We start from the raw sequence: 22,569 nt of genomic DNA, 5'->3' as shown, positions 1-22,569 counted from the left end.
AATGGGTCACATATACCCTGGTGTTCTTCCTTACATGTAGAAGTTGAAGTCAAGATCTAGGTCTTCTCCTTATTAAGTTTAAGTATTCATCTCTTTTATTTTTGTTTTTTGTTTTTCAGAGAAATGTTTAAAAGCAACTGTAAGTCTATCAAAAAATACCCCTGCTATGAGGATGAATGGGCTAAAACAACTTTTGCTGATTATGCCGTAACGTATTTTGATCAGCCACCAAATTTTTGGTTTGTGGTTTTTAGGTGAGTTTCAAATATTCTTATGTGGAAATAATTTATTATGGAGAAGCAGTAGCCTCTACACATTCAAAGTTGTAGCCAGCTTTCAATATAAAGCCCTATTTTACCTCACCCAAAACTCTGTTTTGGAAAATTGGATGGGCATGATATTGCCAAAGTTAGTCTGAAGGCAATGGAGAATGTCTGTGAAAGTTTGAAAACAATTCATTTAACTGGTTTTGAATTACAAGTAAAAAAATATGCTGACTCGGATATCCCAGTTTTTGGATGTCCAACTCGAAGCACCATAAAGGGGCCTAATTTTCAGATGGCAAGTGCTCAGCGATTTTGGGAAAACCACACCTTTCAAGGTGTCAAAAGTTGGGTATCCAAAATCACTAATCAGTTATTTGAATTTTGGCCACATTAATTAAAGGAATTCAGATTTTTTTAATATAAAATGACTATTTTGATAGTAGAAGTAATGTTATTTTAAAACTTCTGTGAAAGTACAAACAATAGAGAGTAAAAATTAATCAACTATGACATTGGGTTTTAAAAACAACCTTTTAAACTTTGTCTAGAATTAGAAACTACAAAAAAGAGATCAATGTTACATCATCTTTGTCTTCCCCTTTTCTCTGCTAGCTGGGCAACGCTCACTCCATATCCGCTCTGTCCTCCCATACACAGTCAGTCCACCATTTTTTGGCTGTTTTTGATCTTTGCACGCAAACTTTAGTGACAGATGCCTCCCTAACAGGATTCTCTTCCTCCATCCTTCGTACATGCTGTCACAGGGTGGTCCCCTAAGTCTTTTCTTACCTTAAGTACAGACCCCACCCACTCCAGATCTCCTTCACCACCAGCTAGTCCAGCAGGCCACCACCACTAATGCTATTTACATTTTACAACTCCCAGCCAGCTCCCCCACTTGCTTTTGGGGAAGGGAGCAGTACTAGCAGCAGCCAGCTCTGCCTTTCTTCAGGGTCTTAGCTCCCCCATCCAGGGCTTCCTTCCTCTCAATTTATCTTCTCCCAGCTGTTTGGGGTTACATCCTTCTCTAATTAACCCCTCAGCTATAGCTCCACTTATTAATTGATCCTGTAATTAGGTCCCAATTAACCTATATTGGTGGGGATTTGAATGATAGGATACTGACTTAGCTCTTGACTCTGCACCTCTGTTACACATGCCCATATCATCTCATCTCAGCCTCCTCTCTTGCATTTTCTGTCTGATATCGCAGACCTTGGTCTCACATCTGATGACATTCTGCGTTTGGTCCAGTAATGCCACCTCTTCACTGCCCCAAGACATTTCATTTCAATGGTGTCAAGTCTTCTCAAGTGCTTCTCTTTGGTTGCCAATGTCTCTGATCCATACAGAAGAGTGGTCTTATCGTGGTTTTGTACAGTTGTCCCTGAAGTAGTCTAGACATCTGTTTGTCATAGATCACTCCACTTATCTTGCACCAGACTTTCCACTCACTCAGCAGCCTTGCCTGCTGTTCTTTGTGGATTTTTCCATTTGCTGCTAACCAGTCCCCACAGTTTTTCAGTGTATAAACCTGATTTAGGTACTGGCCCTCAATACTGATATTCATCTGTCTTGGTTCCATGCAAATCTCACATGATTTCAGTTTTTGCTTTACTCGTATTGAGGCCATAGTTTGTTATTTCCATGTTCCAGGCATCAATCACCTGGACCAGATCTTCCTCCCTGTTGACCATTAGCACAGTTATCCTCTGCATAGATCACCTTTGTATCACCTTCCATTTGTATTTGCCTACTTATAAAGTCCATCAAAATTATGAATAGTAATGGAATAAACACTGATCCCTGGTGGAGTCCAACTTTCACCTCAACCCCCTCCCCTCCCCCGTTGCACTGAAAGGCATCTAACTTTTTATCATGAAGCTATGTGACCGGGTGTACCAGGCCCAGAGGTCCCCTGCTGGAGGCCTTACAGCCCTACCACATCCCACCCCAGGAAAGAGCAGTAGAGGTTAGTCCTCCAGGCTGCCTCGAGTGACTGCGGGGAAGCAGCCAATCCGAGAGAGGTTGTAGGGAGCAGTCAATCAGAGTCCAGCAAGCTCATATAAAAAGGAGCTGCTGGACCACCGAGCAGGATCAACTGCTGGCAGAGACCAGGGGAGTAAGAAAAATGCTCCTGGCTGGCTGCAGGAACTCAAGAAAGACTTCAGCCTTGGGGTAAGGGTGAAGGTGGGGAAGTGGCCCAAGGAACAGTAGCAGCAGCAACAGAGTAAATAGTTAAAGGGAAGCAGCAGGTGGCTGCTACTTTATAGGGTCTCTGAGTTGGGACCTGGAGTTGTGGGCAGTCCTGGGTCTGCCACTGAGGAAGTGCCTTAAGCCCTGAGTGACTCAGCTGAAGAGCTGGGGCAATAGGTGAAGAGTCTCTAGGGAGGAAGCCCTGGGGTACTGCTTCATACCTTGAGGGGCAATTTTAGAGAGCCCAGGGAGGGCTGCAGAAAGAGACCAACCAAGGGTACTGTGATAGGCCTTGTTGGACTTGTACCTCAGAAGGGGTTGGTTTTGTTGACATATGAACTGTGTGTGACTCAGCCGGAGGGTGGTAGCCAGTGGGAGGCACCGCAAGCAGCACAAAGCTGAATAAACAGCAGGCACATGCACATATTTGATACAGGGCGCTCATGAGAAGCAAGTGGGCCCCAGAACAAACCATCATACAGACCTGTCACCATCTGGACAAGTGCTTCTGGTACTCCATAGGAATGTAGCAGAGGCACCAGTAGTCATCTAGATACTAGGTACTTTGTCAAATGCTTTCTCCAAATTGATGAAAGTCTAACCATGCTTGACATTTCCCTCTAGCTTCTTTTCAACCAACTGTCTAGTGATGAACATCTGTAATCCCTTTCCTTTTCTAAAACCAAACAGCTCCTTTCCTAAAACAGGCTCCACTATTCAATGAATGCAACTATCTGTGTTTCTCTCTAACAGTTTCATGCAGTGGGACAGCAGCTCGGTACTTTGAACAGTTGTGTGTGTCACTTTTGTGTTTGCATATTGATATCACTATGGGCTTTCTACATTCTCTTGGGATTATCTTCTCTTTCCAAACTGTGTGCAGGTCTCATGTGAGCCAGTATACACCAATCAACCTATATTACAAGATCCATATTACATAAGGAGCATAAAATAATGAGCATATTTTGCACCACATTGTATTAAGTAAGCTACAACACATGTAAGCATGTGTGTCTATATTAGTTACTCACACATTTTGGGGGTCCAGTGCTTTCAGTCACTTAAGTTCAAGTATCTATGATGACTGACTATTTGAATTGTATTTTTTACAATTAAAGAAACTTTTAAATTATTTTTACATTTTTCCCCCCAAAGTGAAATTGCAATTAAAAAGCTTTTTAAACAAATAATGTTTGTAACCCTATACAATTAGTTTATATTCAGATTTTTAAAGATTGCAACGCCTGCAGCTAGTTGGTGTTGTTGATGGCTTTGTGTGGGGTGTTGGTTAGGACAAAACTAAACAACATCTAGCATTTCTAATTTTGAGCAGCTGGAATGTACACAAACACACACACACAATTATTATTATATTACAGGATCCACTTTAGTGGTGAAAAGCAGTTTCAAATTGAAAACATTTTTCAAAAGAGATGTTACCTCTCTTTTACTGTAGAGAAACATTTCATGTGACAGAAGATATGCTTGTAGTGCCAAAGATGTACACAACCATCCCTACCTGTATGCTCCATGTTGTAGATAATGACACACTGGAAGAAATGCCACGCATCTTTCTCAAAGTGGCCCCGCATGTTTATACCAAGAATAAGGTAAGTCCAAACATCTGGGGAGTACAACATCACTATAGAAATAATAATGGTGGTTATATAGATATAGGCCAAGCTCCTCTGACTTCACAGGATTTGCACATATCTCAAAAGCACGCATAATTTTAATTTATCTGATTGGTCCAGAAAAGAGGCTGCCACAGCTGCAGTTCGATTCCAAGCTTCTTCCACCGCAGAAAATACCTTTCCTCGAAGTTGCTGTTATCTCCAAAAGAGGTTCAGTCTCCCAATTTCCCTAGCTAAAGTATTGCTGCATTTATCCCTGACACCATAGTGGTAATTGCTAATCCTGTTGCTCTACTGGACCTAGTATGTAGCATGGAGGAGGAGGAACAAACCTATGAATCTAGCACAAATAGTCTTTCATATGTGGGAGACAGGGGTACAGCAGCCAACTACTATGATGCTGGAAATGATGGGGCTAATATCAAGGCATGTGCATTTTCACATGTAGTATTTGGTTACTATGACCCCAATGCTGACTGCTAGTTACTGTTTTAGACATGGTTCCACAAAAGTGCCTGCATTACTTCAGAAACAGTAATGTTTTAAATTTAACTCTCTTAAAAATTTGCTTTTAAGGGTAAATTTTCAAAAATTGAAACCTAACACGTATCTGCAAAACTTACACAATACCCAAACAGGTAATTGCAGATGTAAATGATGTATTTGAGCACACAATTTGAATAATTGTGTGTGCAAATTGTTGATTGTGCAGATAATGTGTAGGAAGATGGCAAGCGCAGACTACCATTTTTTCTTTTAAATTAGCTCATTCAACAGGTAACTTGTCTTTTACTTCCTCATTCCACCCTTTAGTCTGTTCCTTCCACTATTGTGTGAGATGTCTTAGACAAGGAATGTATTTGCATTGGTTTGTATAGCACCTACCAGAGTGGGGCTCGATCCTTTTCTGAGCCTCTAGGTGCAGCTGTAATACAAATATTAATAATTTTTGTTTGCCGGCATAGCTTTCAGGAACAGTACACCTACTACTGTTTGAAAATCTAACCTTTAATCTGAGTCACTGTTTATTAATGTTTTGGTTTTGACTAATGTAAACACTGAGATTTCACTCAGTCTTCAACATCAAAATAGCAATGATGTGCATGTACCTCATAACTCATTCCTTAAAAAATTACAACTTGATTGTAATCAAGTATTTGTAGAAATGCGCATTGTAAGATGAATTGTAGAATATTGTAATGCTTACATATATTATTTAAATTAGTAAATTGATTTTTGGGACGGAGCCAGGGCAGGTGTTCCTTTTTAAGTTCTGGATAAAATCCAATAAAAATAAACTCAAATGTTTGTAGGAATCAGTATTTTACAGTTCTTCGAGTACTGACCCTATGTGCCTTTGGAGAGTTCTCATAGCAGTGTCCATTCAACTCATCCATGCGTGTTACTCCGCCTTAAGCTCCATGCCATTGCTATATAGTACTGTCTGGGCTAACAATCCTCAGTTCCTTCTCTGCCACCCCAGCTTGAGATGGAGCCTTAGCTAGCTGTCCGGCTTGACTTTTTTACCTCAACTGTGCTTTTCTGTAGATAGTGTGTATATAGTAGTTAGTAATAGTTATATATTCATTTCTTTTTTACAAAAATATTTTTAAAAATTAAGTAAATTATATATATATAATATATAATTTACTTAATTTTTAAAAATATTTTTGTAAAATATATAAAACATGTTTTAGGTAGTTTCTCCCCGGGGGAGTGATTTTTCTCCCTTTCCAAGGGTATGCCCAGGTCTCCCGGAATCGACCATTGCCTGTCACGGCAGGAGGCAATCCTGGTATGTGATGGACACACCTGCTGCATCCATTGCCTTGGGGAATCACTCATTTCCCAAAAATGAAACTTCTGACTGGCAGTAAAATCTAAAGTCAAAAAGAACAGGGAGATAAAACTTTGATTCCTTATGATGGAGAGCTCAGTGTGTCTATCCTCTGACCCAGGCCAGGAGCACCCCTTTTTACCATGGTCTCTGAGTAAGTCGTCTGCCTCTTCTATCTCTGAGTTGCACTCCTCGAGGCCATCTAAGACGAAGACCCAATATTCCTCTTATAAGTCATCCAAGGACCAGGTACCAAGTTCTCCAGGTAGTGAATCTATCTCAAAGAAGTTGAAGTCATCACGTCCCCCAGATCCCATCAGTCTCCAGCATGGTACCCATGAGGTTTCTGGTTTTTTAGGTACTGAGAGCTCTGACAAGCTTAGAGACTCTAAGGTACTGAGCTGCGAGAGACCATCGGTACTGACTGGAGACTGCAGCGGCAAAAAGAGCTTTACCACGATGCTGAAAAAGACCACTCAACCTCTGTCAGGTTTCCCCCAGAAGTGTTCGAAACTCATGGTACTGTCCACTCCTTTGGCTACCTTTACCTCAAGCCATGGACACAGTACCAACACTACTCTTGGTACTGCAAGATTTCTGGTTTCTGCGAGACCTCACAGTATCAGACTCCTGATTCATTATTGGTTGGTTCTGATCTCTGCTCAGTACCAAGAACCTCTAGGTCTCCAGATGCCCACCTACTACTAATGGTAGAACCTCACATTTCCTCAATCCTGAGAGCATCCAGATCCCCAGACATATATCCGGGACCGGTGGAGGTACCTCAAGCTCCTTCTGCTGCCCTACTATTACTGAGTGTCTCAGAAAAAAAGGATTATGATGAAGACTTTGCCTCAGCCTCCCAAATATCGGTGCAAGGCTCTCCACTCCACCCCATGAAGGTTTTTTTTTCCCCCTAGGTCCCTGAGCTCACTCATCACAGACATCCACAGCTAGCATCCTGCTGGGGCGACTACCCATGGATTCTGCCACCCATGCCATATGCACCACCCCCTTGAAGTCCCTGGGTGGCTTATCACCATCAGTTCTCTAGGTCCTCAAACTCAGCCCTTCACAAAGACAGAAAAGCCTTCTCACCCTCCCTTTCCAGGAGACTGGAGCCTCAGGAAGAGATTTTTGAGGACCAGGAGACCAGGGCCGACAAGGAGATCTCTCCAGCTGTGAACATCTCTTCTTCATTCCTAGATGAAGCTGTCATGCCACCTCCACCATCCTTGGCTGATGATTTTAAGTAGTGTCAAGAGCTCAGATTTTTTTCAGATCCCCCTTAAGGGGGTTGAAGAACTACATCATGTGCTGTTTGACATCCTCCATACTGCCTCCTTTACCCTCCAGTCAATGAAGCACTCCTGGACCCGGCAAAGGTCATCTGGTAGCCTCAATTCCTCCCATGTGCAAAAGGGCAGATAAAAAATAGTACACTCCCTTTAAGGAGTCAGAATTTTTATTTTCTCACCCATCTCCTAACTCCTTTGTGGTTGAAGCAGTTAACGAATCTGGAAGGCAGCACCACGCTAAATCTATGCCCTGTGATAAAAATCTTAAATGTCTTGACCTTCTTGGCAGAAAATCTTATGACTTTACGGTTTAGCATCACCAATGATCAGGCCCTTACTGGTGAAGTATAACCACATAAACCATACTAAGCTAAACTCCTTTATTGAACATCGGTCAGCAGACACAGAGAGCAGTTTGAGGCAATTGTTATAGAAGGTCAGCTCCTTGCCAGGACACCTGTGTAGGCTTCTCTTGATGCTGCCGATACTGTCACTCATTCAGTTTACACAGCAGTAGTTATGAGTAAGACTACGTTTTAGTCACGGGTATTTTAGTAAAAGTCATGGACAAGTCACAGACAATAAACAAAAATTCACGGCCCATGACCTGTCCATGACTTTAGCTAAAAATATCAGTGAATAAAACTTGGAGGCGGCTGCTCGAGGCCCCCGGAGCTTCCATTGGTCGTGGTTTCTGGGTGGAGGGAATGTGAAGAGCTACCTGGCCACGCCTCCGCCTAGCAGCTGAGTGAGAGGGATGTCACTGCTTCCGGGGAGCCCCCCAGGTAAGCGCTGCCCAGAGCTCGCCTAACCCTGTCCCATGCCCCAACCCCTACCCCTTGCCCCACCCCAAACTCTGCTGCTGCTGCGGGGGAGCATGGAGGCCTGAGACTGCCCCAGCAGCATCCAGTACGCCTGGCACAGGGACTGCCTGAGTTGCCCCTCAGCCAGGTTCACTGGCCACTGCAGAAGTCACAGAGGTCACGGAAAGTCACGGAAACCATGACTTCCGTGACAAACTCGCAGCCTTAGTTATGAGGAGGGCCTCTTGGCTTTAACTCTCTGGATTCCCAGAGGAGGTCCAGAATACGGTAGAAGACCTTCCTTTTGACAGTACTAAGTTGTTCGCTGGCAACACAGATGAATCTCTGCACATATTAAAAGAAATAATCCCATTCACCTCCCCATCTGTCGCTCTATACCTCACTGGGATAAGGGGGAAGCATTGCTCCACATGCTTGATGTCAGGAGAGCCCTGGTCTTCTACCTGGATAGGCCCAAACGCTTCAGGAAAACTTTCAGATAGTTTGTCTCAGTCACAGACAAATCAAAAGGAGCTGTTCTCTCTAAACAGAGGATCTCTAGGTGGATAACTGACTATATTAGTAATTGCTACCAACCTCATAATCTCAAAGTACCTGCTGGCATATGAGGCCACTCAACGAGATCTATTTCCACCAACACAGCCTTTAAGAACATTCCTATCATTGAAACATGTAAATCTGCAACTTGGGCTTCTATGCATACATTTGCTGAGCACTATGCAATAATTCGTGATTCTGCTTTTGCTACTATGTTCAGCTCAGCTGTACTTTCTTCCACACTGGACTTGACTCCGAAGCCCCCTCCTCCTTAAAGGGGAACTGCTCAGTATCACCTAGAGAGAAGCACCCATAGGGATACTACTCCAAGAAGAAGAAATGGTTACTCAGCCTTTGCAGTAACTGCAGTTCTTTGAGATGTGTGTTCCTATGGGTGCTCCATTACTGGCACTTCTTCCCCTCTGCTTCCGAGTTCCCTGTCATGGGGCTTTGTGGTACAGAAGGAATTGAGGATGGTTAGCCCATGCAGTACTATATAGAAATAGCACCGAGCACCAGGCAGAGTAACACACATGCACAGGTCAACTGGATGCTGCTATGAGAAATTTCCAATCGAAGGACCCAGAGGCGCAAATGCACCCCGAAGGGAGCACCCATGGGGACACTACTCAAAGAAGAATTGTAGTTACTGTATTGGGTGAGTAACCATTTCTTATTTCACTTTTAGTAATAGCTAATAATTCTTGCCATGCTGGTACTGTGTATTTCACTAAACTCTCACATTGTTTTAATACTACTGCAGCCTGTTTAAGCTTGTTTTAAGTTGAGATTGCCCTTTCAATCTGTCTTACTGAAACTTTTTTCTGTTAATGAAAACATATATAGTGTAAGTAAGAAATTCTGTGTCTTACCAATGCTGATAATCTGGTATCTTGAATGAACAATTTTTCACTTAAACTTATTTTTAATAGCATAGCAGACAAAACACTAAGGCTAGAATCTTGGTATTACTCCAGATTTATGCGTTATGAGTCTGTATTTTATTCACTTGAACTTTGCTTTCACATAATGAAACTCTCAATAAAAATACTATTTTAAATTAGACAGCTGGCGGTATTTTAATTGGCTTCATAATCATATATAGATCATTAAAATTCCAGTGACCAGCAAACAATATAGAAAAGCCACAATAGTATTGATGTGACATCATGCAGTTATTTTAACATAAATATACTATCCAATGCTATTATTAAGTTAACTGACTTTGAATATGAACAGACACTACACCTCCTTTCTAATAGTATATTATAAAAAAAAACCAATGTAACACAGCAAGTGAGAAATAATATCTAAATTCCTAAATGTCAGTATTGCTGCAAACCAGTTTCTTTTCTTGATATAACCCTACCAATTAAGTTTTATGCTGCAAAAACTATGACTCAGCAACTCTTGACGAAGGTTAAAATATCGACAGATGATATTATTCTGCTGAAAAGCCAGTTCTGGAAAAAATTAAAGTTAATTTCAAAATGATTGACACTGAGGATAAAATCTGCAGAGTAGCAATAGTTTCTGTCTCTCTTCTGCAGACTTTACAGTGTAGATAGACACTTTAGTTATACACCTCTATCCCGATATAATGCAACCCAATATAACACGAATTTGGATATAACACGGTAAAGCAGCGATCTGGGGTGGGGGTGGGGCTGCGCACTCTGGCGGATCAAATCAAGTTCGATATAACATGGTTTCACCTATAACGCGGTAAGATTTTTTTGGCTCCCGAGGACAGCGTTATATCGAGGTAGAGGTGTATCCTTGGCTGTACTTGGAAGCATACTATTTTAATCTAAACTTTTTCCCTGTATAATCCTATCTTCTGCTACCAAGAAGATATCACATTATTTCTTTATGTTTTTTTATTGTTCACAAGGTTTTTATGAGTGGATGGAATAATGAGATAGAATAAGGAACAAAGTATGCTGAATCTTCAATTGGAGTCCAAAGATTCTATTTTTAATCATTTGTAAGTGTTCTAAAATTGTTGGTCCAATCAAGCAAATGATTTTTGACCAAATTTTCTGCATTATTTATTATGTTCAATAAATAAGAAAGGCTTTGGGATCTGATCTTAAATACATATGCATCTGAATACCTATAATCATTTAGACCCTGAGTCATGGTAATACCTAAGCATGTGCTTAAATCTATTCCTGTTGAGGAAAGCTCTTAAACGTGTGCTTAAATCCTGTTAAGGTCAATGAGACTGAAGCATGTATTTAAGTGCTTACCTAAATAGGGATGTTTTCCTGAATCGTGGCTTTGGCCTTGAGTAGTCTATATTGTCCAATTGATTAAAAGTGGGTAAAGTTACTCATATGTATGACTTTTCAAAATGGTATCACTGTATTATAAATGGTCTTTTTTTCATTGCTTTTTGAGCTCTCATTTTAAACACTTACTAATCCTGATAATAGAACACAACACAAGACCAAAACAGATAAATCTGAAGCCAAAAGATACGTGATTGGGAGCTGTGCTGTATTTGTTATTTAAAATTTGGTTGACTGATTTATTTGAATCTGAAGTTCTGAAGTAGTAAGAGCATGAAAAGTAAACCTCTTGTTCAATTTTTCAAAAACTGAAATGTGAAAAACTAAAATGTGTATTTGTTGCTCAATGTACCATGTACTGGTATTTGTTACTTTCCAAATTTATAAAATTGACCTACATATAGCTTTATAATTTGATATTCATACATTGATTATAGTGCAGTTCTATAGTATTCATGATTAAGGGCTTGATCCCAAAGTCCACTTTTACAATGGGAGTATTTCTGTTGACTTCAGTGGACTTTAGTTAAGGCCCAAAAAGAAGAGGAAGACAAATTGTAGCATAAATATGATTGAATATAGGCTAATTAAGATATTCTGTGTTTGTAAAGGCAAGCATTGATGTATCATATTGATTGCACTGCAATTTGCCAGTGAGTGAAGTGCTTTGAGTTGTTATGATATCAGTAAAAGTGGGATCATGTAATTTGGTCTCAGTTTTCAGGGTGGATTCTATCTAGCCTCTACATTTTCCTGTCAAAACATGTGTGCCCAAAAAGCTTTGCATGCATCTTTTGGAGGACCTCAGGCAGCAAAAGGAGCTGCCAAATCCTGTGCAAGTGCCACTTGAACATGGAAGTTTTCTCTACAAATCTGAATTTTGGATCTCGCAAATGTAAAGGCTACTGAATTTAGATCTGTGCCATTTTTTGTCTAATTTAGTTTAATACTTTTGGTGCAAATATACTATGCATTAATTGCTAGTATACCCATCTCCTCATCTTTAGCTGTAGTGACCTCTTATTTTTCAAGTAACTAAAAGCTCAGTTTGTTGGCATACAGTAATTTTCATTCAAAATCTTAAATGTTTTTTATAAATTCTGGCACAAAATTCAAATAAAGACAAAATCTTTTTTTTCTGAAATCTGGTGTATAGGATAAAATTTGCAGGCTAGCCTTTCTCAATAATTCTTAATACAAAACCATACATAATGTTGTTTTCCTTCTGGTATTTTTATTGAGTGTTTCATTATACCAAAAACAGAATTTTGTATAATCTTCCAAACATAGCATTGGAAATAGAGGTGTGACAAATCTTCAGTTCATATTTGATTTATGTACAAATACAGCTATGCTATCCCAGGTCCCAACTCACCGCTGGCTTCCTGTACCAGTGTAGGGACCCTCAACCAGGGGCGGCTCTAGACATTTTGCCGCCCCAAGAACGGTGTCATGCCACGGGGGGCGCTCTGCCGGTCCTCGGTCCCGCGGCTCCGGTGACCCTCCTCAGGCACACCTGCGGGAGGTCCACCGAAGCCGCGGGACCAGCAGACCCTCTGCAGGCACGCCACCAAAGGCTGCCTGCCTGCCGCCCTCGCGGCGACTGGCAGAGCGCCCCCCGCAGCATGCTGCCCCAAGCACGCGCTTGGCATGCTTGGGCCTGGAGCCGCCCCTGCCCTCAACTCTCTTTTTTTGCACTTCTTACCACAGAAAATTCTTTACCGATTCTTTCCTGTTTGTGATTCTCCCCGCCTGATCTGAGACCCTTTCTCCGACCCTTCCATTTGCTCCCAGCCATCACTGTCAATATGCATATGCAGCGAATAGAAAAGCCAGTTATTGTGTATTTAGCCAGATCATCCAGAAAACATGAATCCATCATACCCCTCCCCCGCTCTGTTGAGTGGAACTAACTTGTACCAATCTATTGTCCACACTAGGGGGTTATATTTCATGCCTTTCCATATCCAGTAGCCCCAACAACCCTCTCTCTGTTTTTAATGGGCCAGGTATTTTTGCTGTTGCTGAACAAAAAATGAATAAACAGTAGTACACTTATTAAAAAAATTCAAATGAGTCAGGCTGGTGGTCCAGTAACAACGGAGCATGGGGGATCTGAACGATGGGCAGCAGGGAGTGATAGGATACATCCCCTTGGGAAAAGTGTACCTTGTATCACTCTCTAGCAGTCCTCTCTGGCTGACTGGAGGAGCAGTATTGTCCTCCAAGGCAAGCAGCCTCCAGCTGCACTCACCCAAGGCAAGGTCATCGCAACATGGGGACTTTGGGAAGTGGGGCTGAATTCATTTAGGGTGGTATTTTCAAAAGTGCACAGTGTTGGCCTAAACTCTACTCTCATTAAAGCCAATGCTAAAACTCCCATTGACTTTAATGGATTCAGATTTAGGTAAACAGCTGGATGCTTTTGAAAAATCACACACCTTCAAAGCATACATAGATGTTTAAGTAATGGAGAAATTGGTGCTATGCCTCTGAAACAATCTATCTCTGAAGTGATCTAAGTCTTCTGAGCTAGTTCCCGCTAAAGTGCAACCCCAATTATCCAAACAACGCAGGAGACCCCAAAAAATTTATGGAAAATTGAGGAGCCAGGATTATACGTACACAGAAGGGAGGGAGAGCTTTCAAAGCAGGAGGGAGAGAAACAGAGAAATAAAGAAAGATTAAAAAAGAAAATGGGGTGGGGTGGGAAAGAAGGAACCAAAGGGTTTATGCATTTTTTTAGACGTTAGTTTCAATAGTCACAGTCATTTTTTGTATCTGTTTCTTTTCATTTAAATTATTCATATTTGAAAGAAAATGTCAGTATAATAATAACTTGAGGATGCTGCCATAATCCACAGCGTTGCCAATTTAAATGGAACAGAAGCAAACTTTTCTGTTCTATGGAAGTATATTTTTATTATTTAACATTTATATTGCGTTAGCACCCAAGGCCCCTGTTAAGATAATGGTGCTGGGCATTGTACAGCCACATTATAAGAAGTTGTTCCTTCCCTAAATTCTTAACAATTTAGCAAAAAAATCCTATTTTTATGTCAGTGGAAGATGATTTCCTTTCCTCTGCATTGTTCAGTCTAGACCACAGAAATCTGTACCTTTACGGTCAGTGTTATATAACATTTTAGAACTAGCTATAACCCTTCTCTCTTCTGCTTTCACTACCCCCTTCCTCACCCCCTTCCTACCTCAAATCCTCCGTTCTCTCTATATTTCATCAGGGATATATCCATTCCTAGTTCTTCACTAGTTCTCATCCAAGCTTTACAGCTTATACTGTGAAACAGTACTTTGCCTTTCATGGTACATTTTTTCAGTTTTACCTATATTCGGTAACACCAGAGTTCTGAGTTCTGGTCAGTCTGAAGTTACTCTAAAAATATTTTATAGGAATTTTACATTATCTTATACACTGATGTCAGTATGTCCTTTTTTTATGGTAATAGCGTCATTTGATGTCGGTATTATCTTCAAACAAGGTAAATCTAATGCATAACTTCTGGGGAGTGGTGTTGAAAGTACAGCTCACTGATGTTTCCCTGCCTCTGCCTTATGGGATTGGGGGCGGGACCAAAAAGCATCACTGAAGTTTGTTTGTTGTCTCGTTCATAATTCAGAATGAAAGTTCTCAACTTGTGAAATAACCTTTAGTTCTTCCTCTGGAGTATCTACTTTCATTTATAATAGACGTTGGGGTGGAGGGAGAGAACAAAGGCATACTTTACAGAAAGAAAATGAACTTTATTTGCAATCATTGCTATTGCTATTGAATTAATATGGATGGCACTCAGATACTGCAGCAGTATAAAACCCTAAGATAAAGAAATAAGTAGCAGTTCATCACACACAAGTAAAATGCACAATAAGAGAACAAAATCAGAATAATCATGGGGAGAGTCAGGGCTGGCTCTAGGCACCAGCATCCCAAGCATGTGCTTGGGGCGGCAAAAACCCTGGAGCCGGCCCTGGGGAGAGTTATCATAAGAATTATGGACATGCTGCAATAATGTTTAAGACTTGATCAATATTTTCCAAATTGGATTTTGCACAACTTACCATTTAAAATTTTACCAAATATAAATGATGTTACCAAGGGATTCACTATGGGCTCCTTAAGCTACTGTAGGATCATAAGAGAGCCATAGTACTCCACATTAGCAGTGTTTGCCCTCTGTGGGTACACGGTATTCATTGCAAGTGCATCATTTTTAGTGATAAGAACAGGAGTACTTGTGGCACCTTAGAGACCTCTAAGGTGCCACAAGTACTCCTGTTCTTTTTGCAGATACAGACTAACACGGCTGCTATTCTGAAACCTATTTTTAGTGATGTTCATTTCTAATGAACAATGACATGTTTTCTATTTTTCAGAAAGGATACACATTCATGGCTGAAGCACATACTGGTGACTTACCTGTAGCAGCTGGGAAATGGAGACTACGTCTCATTGGTTCCCATAGTCCACTCCCCATTCTCTCTCGTGACGTTGTAAACAACTTCTATTCCACTAAGGAAATTAAAGACTATTATATACCCAATGACAAGCACATTGTATTCAGGTAAATTTTGGAAGGAGAATAATTTAAATGTCACTTTTTATATGAACACTACTTGTGGGAAAATTATATTATTTTTGGAAGAAAAATGCTTTCAAGCAAAGAGGAAAGATATTCTTGAATTTTACAGGCAATTATGTTTATTCGATATGAAAGTCAGACTTGAACATTTCCCCAGAGTAGGGTTGAATTTTCTAAAATATTGCCACTAGTTAGTGCAGATGTGGGGTGTGGTGCCGTGGCAAAGGAACATTACATTTAACTCATTACTTTAAAATAATAATATAATATTTTGCACTTCAGTACCATGGATCTCAGAAAATGATTTAATAATTTAAACTTCATAATACCCCTGTGAGATAGTTTCCCCATTTGCAAAATGTACATTACAATGTTAACCTAAGGGAATGTCTACACTACGGGATTATTCCGATTTTACATAAACCGTTTTTTAAAAACAGATTGTATAAAGTCGAGTGCACGCGGCCACACTAAGCACATTAATTCGGCGGTGTGCGTCCGTGTACCGAGGCTAGCGTCGATTTCCGGAGCGTTGCACTGTGGGTAGCTATCCCATAGTTCCCACAGTCTCCCCCGCCCATTGGAATTCTGGGTTGAGATCCCAATGCATGATGGGGCAAAAACAGTGTCGCGGGTGATTCTGGGTAAATGTCATCACTCAATTCTTCCTCTGTGAAAGCAACGGCAGACAATCATTTCGCGCCCTTTTTCCCTGGATTGCCCTGGCAGATGTCATAGCATGGCAACCATGGAGCCCGTTTAGCCTTTTTTCACTCTCACCGTATGTGTACTGGATGCTGCTGTCAGACGCGGTACTGCAGTGCTACACAGCAGCATTCATTTGCCTTTGCAAGGTAGCAGAGACGGTTATCAGCCCTATTGCACCGTCTGCTGCTTTGGAAATTGGCGATGACAGTTACCAGTCCTATTGTACTGTCTGCTGCTGTCATGGGTGCTCCTGGCTGGCCTCGCTGAGGTCGGCCGGGGTTGCATGGACAAAAATGGGAATGACTCCCCAGGTCATTCCCTTCTTTATGTTTTGTCTAAAAATAGAGTCAGTCCTGCCTAGAATATGGGGCAAGCCTACTAAAGAACCAGAGAGGACAGCCGCTCCGGGTCAGAGCCCCAGACATCCCGCAGAAATGATGAGCTGCATGCCATTCTAGGGGGTGCCCCTGCAACAACTCCACCCTGCAACACCCCTTCTGGGCTACCGTGGCAGTTATCCCCCCATTTGTGTGAAGAAGTAATAAAGAATGCATGAATAAGAAACACTGACTTTTTAGTGAGATAAAATGAAGGGGAGGCAGCCTTCAGCTGCTATGATAGTCTAGGCAAGACTGAATCCCCATTAAACATTAAAGGGGCGGGGGGAAGAGGAGCACAGCCGCCAGCTGCTATGGTATTCCAGCCAGGACTGAATCTCCAGGAGACAAAGCTTAAAGAAGAGAATGACCAGGAGTCATGCCCATTTTTGTCCAGGCAGCACCGGCCGACCTCACCGAGGCCAGCCAGGAGCACTCATGGGATGATGACGACAGTTATCAGTCCTATTGCACCATCTGCCATCAGGGAGAGGAAAGGAGAGGATGCTGCTGTTTAGCACTGCAGCACGCCATCTACCAGCAGCATCCAGTAGACATATGGTGACATTGAAAAGAGGCAATTTTTTTTCCCTTTTCTTTCACGGGGGGGGTGGGGGGGCGGTAAATTGACAACATATACCCTGAACCACCCGCGACAATGTTTTTGACTCTTCAGGCATTGGGAGCTCAGCCAAGAATGCAAATGCTTTTTGGAGACTGCGGGGACTGTGGGATAGCTCGAGTCCTCAGTCTCCCCTCCCTCCCTCCATGAGCGTCCATTTGATTATTTGGCTTTCTGTTACGCTTGTCATGCAGCACTGTGTTGAGTCCCTGCTGTGGCCTCTGTCTATCAGAGCCTGGAGATTTTTTCAAATGCTTTGCAATTTCGTCTCCCCATACAGTGATCAGATCCGGTCTCTCCCATATGGTCCATGCTGGAGCTCTTTTTGGATTTGGGATTGCATGGTCAACCGTGCTGATCAGCACTCCACGCTGGGCAAACAGGAAATGAAATTCAAAAGTTCGCGGGGCTTTTCCTGTCTACTTGGCCAGTGCATCCGAGTTCAGATCGCTGTCCAGAGCGGTCACAATGGTGCACTGTGGGATAGCGCCTGGAGGCCAATACCGTCGAATTGCGGCCACACTAACCCTAATCCGACATGGCAATACCGATTTCAACACTACTCCCCTCGTCGGGGAGGATTACAGATATCGGTATTAAGAGCCCTTTATATCGATATAAAGGGCTTCGTTGTGTGGACAGGTGCAGGGTTAATTCGGTTTAACGCTGCTAAATTCGGTATAAATGCGTAGTGTAGACCAGTCCTAAGGCACAGAACTGGTTGGTTCCAGTCAGTGAGAAAGATGGGAATAGAATCAGGAGTCCTTACACTAGGTCCCTTGCTCTAACTACCAGGCACATTCCCATCCTATAAAATTGGCAGGCAAGTTTCATTTGATTGCAAATTATACACATTTGATTAGAGTATGCATATTCTTTTAGGACATAATATTTTATATCAACATAAGCAATTATTTGGGTTTGTAATTTTTTTTCAATGGACTGAAATGATTTTGGGCCAGAGCCTGAGCTGGCATAAATAGCCATGGTTCATTGAAGTCAAAGGAGCTATGCCAATTTACCCCAGCTGATTAACTGGCTCTTGGTTCAGATCTGTGAGCAGAACCCTTGTAAACTTGTAAATACAGCAGTATTTAACAAATAGTGTAAAAAAAACCACTTTCTAATATTATATAATCCTCTGTTACTGTATACATGTTTCAGTTTTTAAATGTGGAGGTGAAAGCTCTATTAAAACAGGTTTGGACTATTCACATGCCTAAAAGATAAGCACACACTTAGACTTTGTAGGATCAGGGTCTAACTTTTATACATGGGTCTTGATAGAGCAGTATTACAACTTTTCACACCAAGGTCTGAAATCAGTGGGATTACTCATGGAGTAAAGGTGACAGAATCAGTCCCAACAGAAATAAAGATAATTAAATTCCAGAAAAACTTGAAATGGAAATATAACAAATACTCTAAATTCTTGTTAACGGTGCCATGCCTGGGGCAGTTTTCCCTTTTTCTCTTGTCTATGCTCCTTCAAAAAAAATTAAATTTTTAAAATATGTTCACATGCTTATATGTCTGAATGTTCTTTACCTATCGCTAGTGCATATCGATAGTTGCTGACTTTTTTTTTAAACATACATTATCCTGTCTTTTTACTTTGTTTCCTTTGGTAAACCTAAGAATTTTGAACGTGGGAAAGATGGGGGAAGGGTTTCATACTGAAAATTGTGATACAACTTTAGCTAATTCATGGTGGTTTGAGCAACAACAAAAGTCTTGTTTTAGTTGCATCTGATGACTTTCAAGTCAAGGCTTAGTGTCTTCGGCTCCAGTTCAGGACACAATTTAAGCATGTGCTAAGCCCATAGAATCATAGAATATCAGGGTTTGGAAGGGACCTCAAGAGGTCATCTAGTCCAACCCCCTGCTCAAAGCAGGACCAATCCCCAGACAGATTTTTACCCCAGTTCCCTAAATGGCCCCCTCAAGGACTGAACTCTCAACCCTGGGTTCAGCAGGCCAATGTTCAAACCACTGAGCTATTCCCTCCCCCAAAAATATGAATATTGAGATATATCTATCTCATAGAACTGGAAGGGACCTTGAAAGGTCACTGAATCTATTCCCATGCCTTCACAGCAGGACCAAATACTGCTCCTGATAGATTTTGCCCTAGATCCCTAAATGGTCCTGTCAAGGATTGAACTCACAACCCCCTGGGTTTAGCAGGCCAATGCTCTAACCACTGAGCTATCTCTTCCCCAAATTATATAAGTATGTGGTTTAGTGCTTTTTTGAATTAAGATGCTTTTCTTAATTGGATTTTAGACATTTTAACAATGAACAATCTGGTTTAGTTGCTTATGTTGTTGGAATTTTTCTCCTCTTTTTAGGTATGCAGTAAAAGTCACAGCATCACATATTGCTACAGTGCAGGTACAAACCTCTAAATCAGATGTGTTCGTTAAATTGCAAGTCCTGGATAGTGAAGAGGAAATTGTGTGCACTGTTGGAAAGGGCCATGCTGTCATCCCTGCATTTAATTTCTTGTGTACTGAAAGACCTTTAAGTTCTCAGTGTAAGTATTTTATTTTGCATTTCAAGAGGAATATGCATTCTAATAATGGCTTTAAATAAGGAATAACCTTTAAAATACACACAGGAACTATGATTTTTTCCCAATTTTTCCACTAATTATGTAATTTCCCTCATTTCATTGTAATTTCCCTCATTTCATTGTGAATTTCAGCTCTCTTCTACACTCCACTCTGACATGGGGGCAAGGAATGCTTGGTGGCCCCAGGGAGAGTTGGAGGTGAGGTTGGTTGCATAGCTGCCTAGCATTACTGTTTGCCTGTGACTTTTGCCTTAGTTTTCTGACTCATCTATGAGTAATTTGGATTTATGCCATAAATAATGCAGATCCTTAGTTCTAAGATTTTTATGTGGACACATTTCCCTTGTCAGAGAGAACTGAGATATATTCTTTTCTCAAATCTTGTTCTTACCGTTTGATCTTCAGAGATTAAAACATAGGTATTCTTTTGTTTGTTAGACTAGAAAATACCTCTCGAGAAGCATTATTTTTTATCCTTGGCTTTTCCTCCTCTGCAACCTTCTTCATGGAAATAGAGGATTCTGAAGGAACTACTAATAGTACCAGATTTACAGAGGGCATAAATAGCCATGAGAATATTGGCAGCTCATTATAATGCCAACAGAAATATTGAGAAAAAGTTATCTCAGATTCCAATTTATACAGAATTTCCTTTGGGACTAAATTTAATTGTCAGTTACTATACATACATACACTCTCTCTCTCTCTCATCTTTTATCTGAATAATTTTGTCTCAGACTGAGAAACTTACAATGTTTGCTTAGCTTGTTTTCTTTCTTATTAATTTTATTACCACTAGCCATATTTACAGTTTAGTAGACCTTTTCATTTTTTCCACAACAGCTTTTAAATATTGGAAGTCAAAAACTGAACCTAGATTTGTGTCAGCTCTTGCAAATTTAGCGTCTAACTTTCTTCCTGAACTAGTAGATTGACATTTGATTCTTAAGTGCTGTTTAATTTTATTGTTATGGAGCAATGATTATGATTAAAATAATATCAGGTATGTATTTGTTAAGCGTAATTCAGACACTTTCACTACTGTGCTAAGGTAATTTCAGTTCAGATGAAATATAGCATACCTATTATTAATATAATATTAAGAATTTACTTAATATATCTAACAATCTATAAAGGGTTTATATCAATGTGCTTTCCAATCTCAGCATCACTTGTTTATTCTTCACTTGTTTTCCTGTTATGCGTGTGTTTTCTAACCATGTTGTTTGCAATTTGCTTACAAGATCTAGATACAGGGCTGAAGTTTACAGAAGCATATACCGATATTTCTGTGTAATCCCATTCTGTGTAGGGTTTACTCCCCTACATGTTTTCTTCAAATATATGCAATAATACAGCAGTGATTAATTCAAAGCAAACAGCTAACTCAGCTACTACACTTACACATAGCACTATCCATCAATGTTGAAATTTTAACAGAAGTAAACTTTTATATTCAGGGTTTAATACTAATAATCCTCTTGCAATCAGTCAGTTTCTACCTCTCTATCAGTATATTAGCAGCTTGAGGCGAAGACAAATCATTCAGCTACTGGTGTTTTTTCTGTAAGATTATTGCTTTGGTAATGATCAAAATGGTGTCTCTTCATACATTTGTCTCCAGTAGTTTTGCACTGATGGCTCTGTAGTGAAATGCATGATTTTTTTTCGTAACTTTAATTTATCTTTTATAAATTACCAATACTACATAAGAAAAATATCTAATTTAATCAGAACAAATGTAGACATTTCTGATTACTGTATGCATTACACTTCAGTATCCTCAAAAAGAAGGCTACTATCAGCAAAAATACATTGTAATCACACATTTTAATTCCCCCTTAAACTAATGTCACTGATTTTAATGGGTGCTGTGGAGAATGTAGAGTTAATCTGTAACAATTTTATGATTACATGCCCTCGCTATTAAAATAGTCAATGTAGAGCTATGTGGGTTCTTTGACTGTGGAAATGTATTGATTGATTCAGTTAATTAGTGGGCAGTTGGAAAAACAAGTAGGAAGGCCACACAATAGCTTGGATAAAGAACAGCTCCGCAAACACTTGAAAGACAATACCAAGCTATCAGCTGAGATGTGACTTCTAGGCTTCAACAAAGTTATATGGTTACTCGGCCAAGGCCATGAGCCTAGAGATCAAAAGGCTCTGTTAAAATGTCCCTCCTGAAGAAAGGGAGGGAGAGTGGGTTGTCAGCAGCTGATTGAGGGGAGATGCTGACAGAGAGCTACCAACAAAGGGAAAGTCTGCAGCAGGACTGTCTGTCGCTCCTGGTCTAGAGGTGGGAGTACCTGGTCTCACAAATGAGGGCAACTGCACCAGTGTTCCCCATCCATGGTCCACCAATGGCACCCATTCTTAGGCTTCTGGCTCTTCAACCATCATCTCTCTTGGACAGAGACATGCGTCCCCTAATCTCCACAAAGGTATTTCCAGGCTGCAAAGGGTCAGACTGAAAGGTGAACTGTCAGGCTGGAAGGAGGTTACTAGTGGAGTTCCTCAGGGATCGGTTTTGGGACCAATCTTATTTAATCTTTTTATTACTGACCTTGGCACAAAAAGTGGGAATGTGCTAATAAAATTTGCGGATGACACAAAGCTGGGAGGTATTGCCAATACAGAGAAGGCCCGGGATATCATACAGGAAGATCTGGATGACCTTGTAAACTGAAGTAATAGTAATAGGATGATATTTAATAGTGAAAAGTGCAAGGTCATGCATTTAGGTATTAATAACAATAATTTTGGTTATAAATTGGGGACGGACCAGTTGGAAGTAACAGAT

At 40.8% G+C, this 22,569-nt stretch overlaps 1 protein-coding gene across 5 annotated transcripts in view; it reads left to right on the top strand.

Moving 5' to 3' along the window:
- Positions 1 to 22,569, top strand: part of ADGB (androglobin) — a 222,810-nt gene that overhangs the window by 151,677 nt on the left and 48,564 nt on the right. For all 5 annotated transcript variants that reach the window (XM_039532468.1, XM_039532471.1, XM_039532470.1 and 2 more), the window contains 4 exons: positions 120 to 254; positions 3,919 to 4,072; positions 15,279 to 15,466; positions 19,543 to 19,727. In XM_039532468.1, the coding sequence (XP_039388402.1) occupies positions 120 to 254; positions 3,919 to 4,072; positions 15,279 to 15,466; positions 19,543 to 19,727 (662 nt within the window). The remainder of the gene's footprint in view (positions 1 to 119; positions 255 to 3,918; positions 4,073 to 15,278; positions 15,467 to 19,542; positions 19,728 to 22,569) is intronic.

The sequence above is a fragment of the Mauremys reevesii genome, linkage group 3 (genome assembly GCF_016161935.1).
Source record: "Mauremys reevesii isolate NIE-2019 linkage group 3, ASM1616193v1, whole genome shotgun sequence".
Classification (NCBI taxonomy): Eukaryota; Metazoa; Chordata; order Testudines; family Geoemydidae; genus Mauremys; species Mauremys reevesii.
Note: the sequence above shows the minus strand (reverse complement) of the source record. Positions and strands in the feature narration are given on the sequence as shown.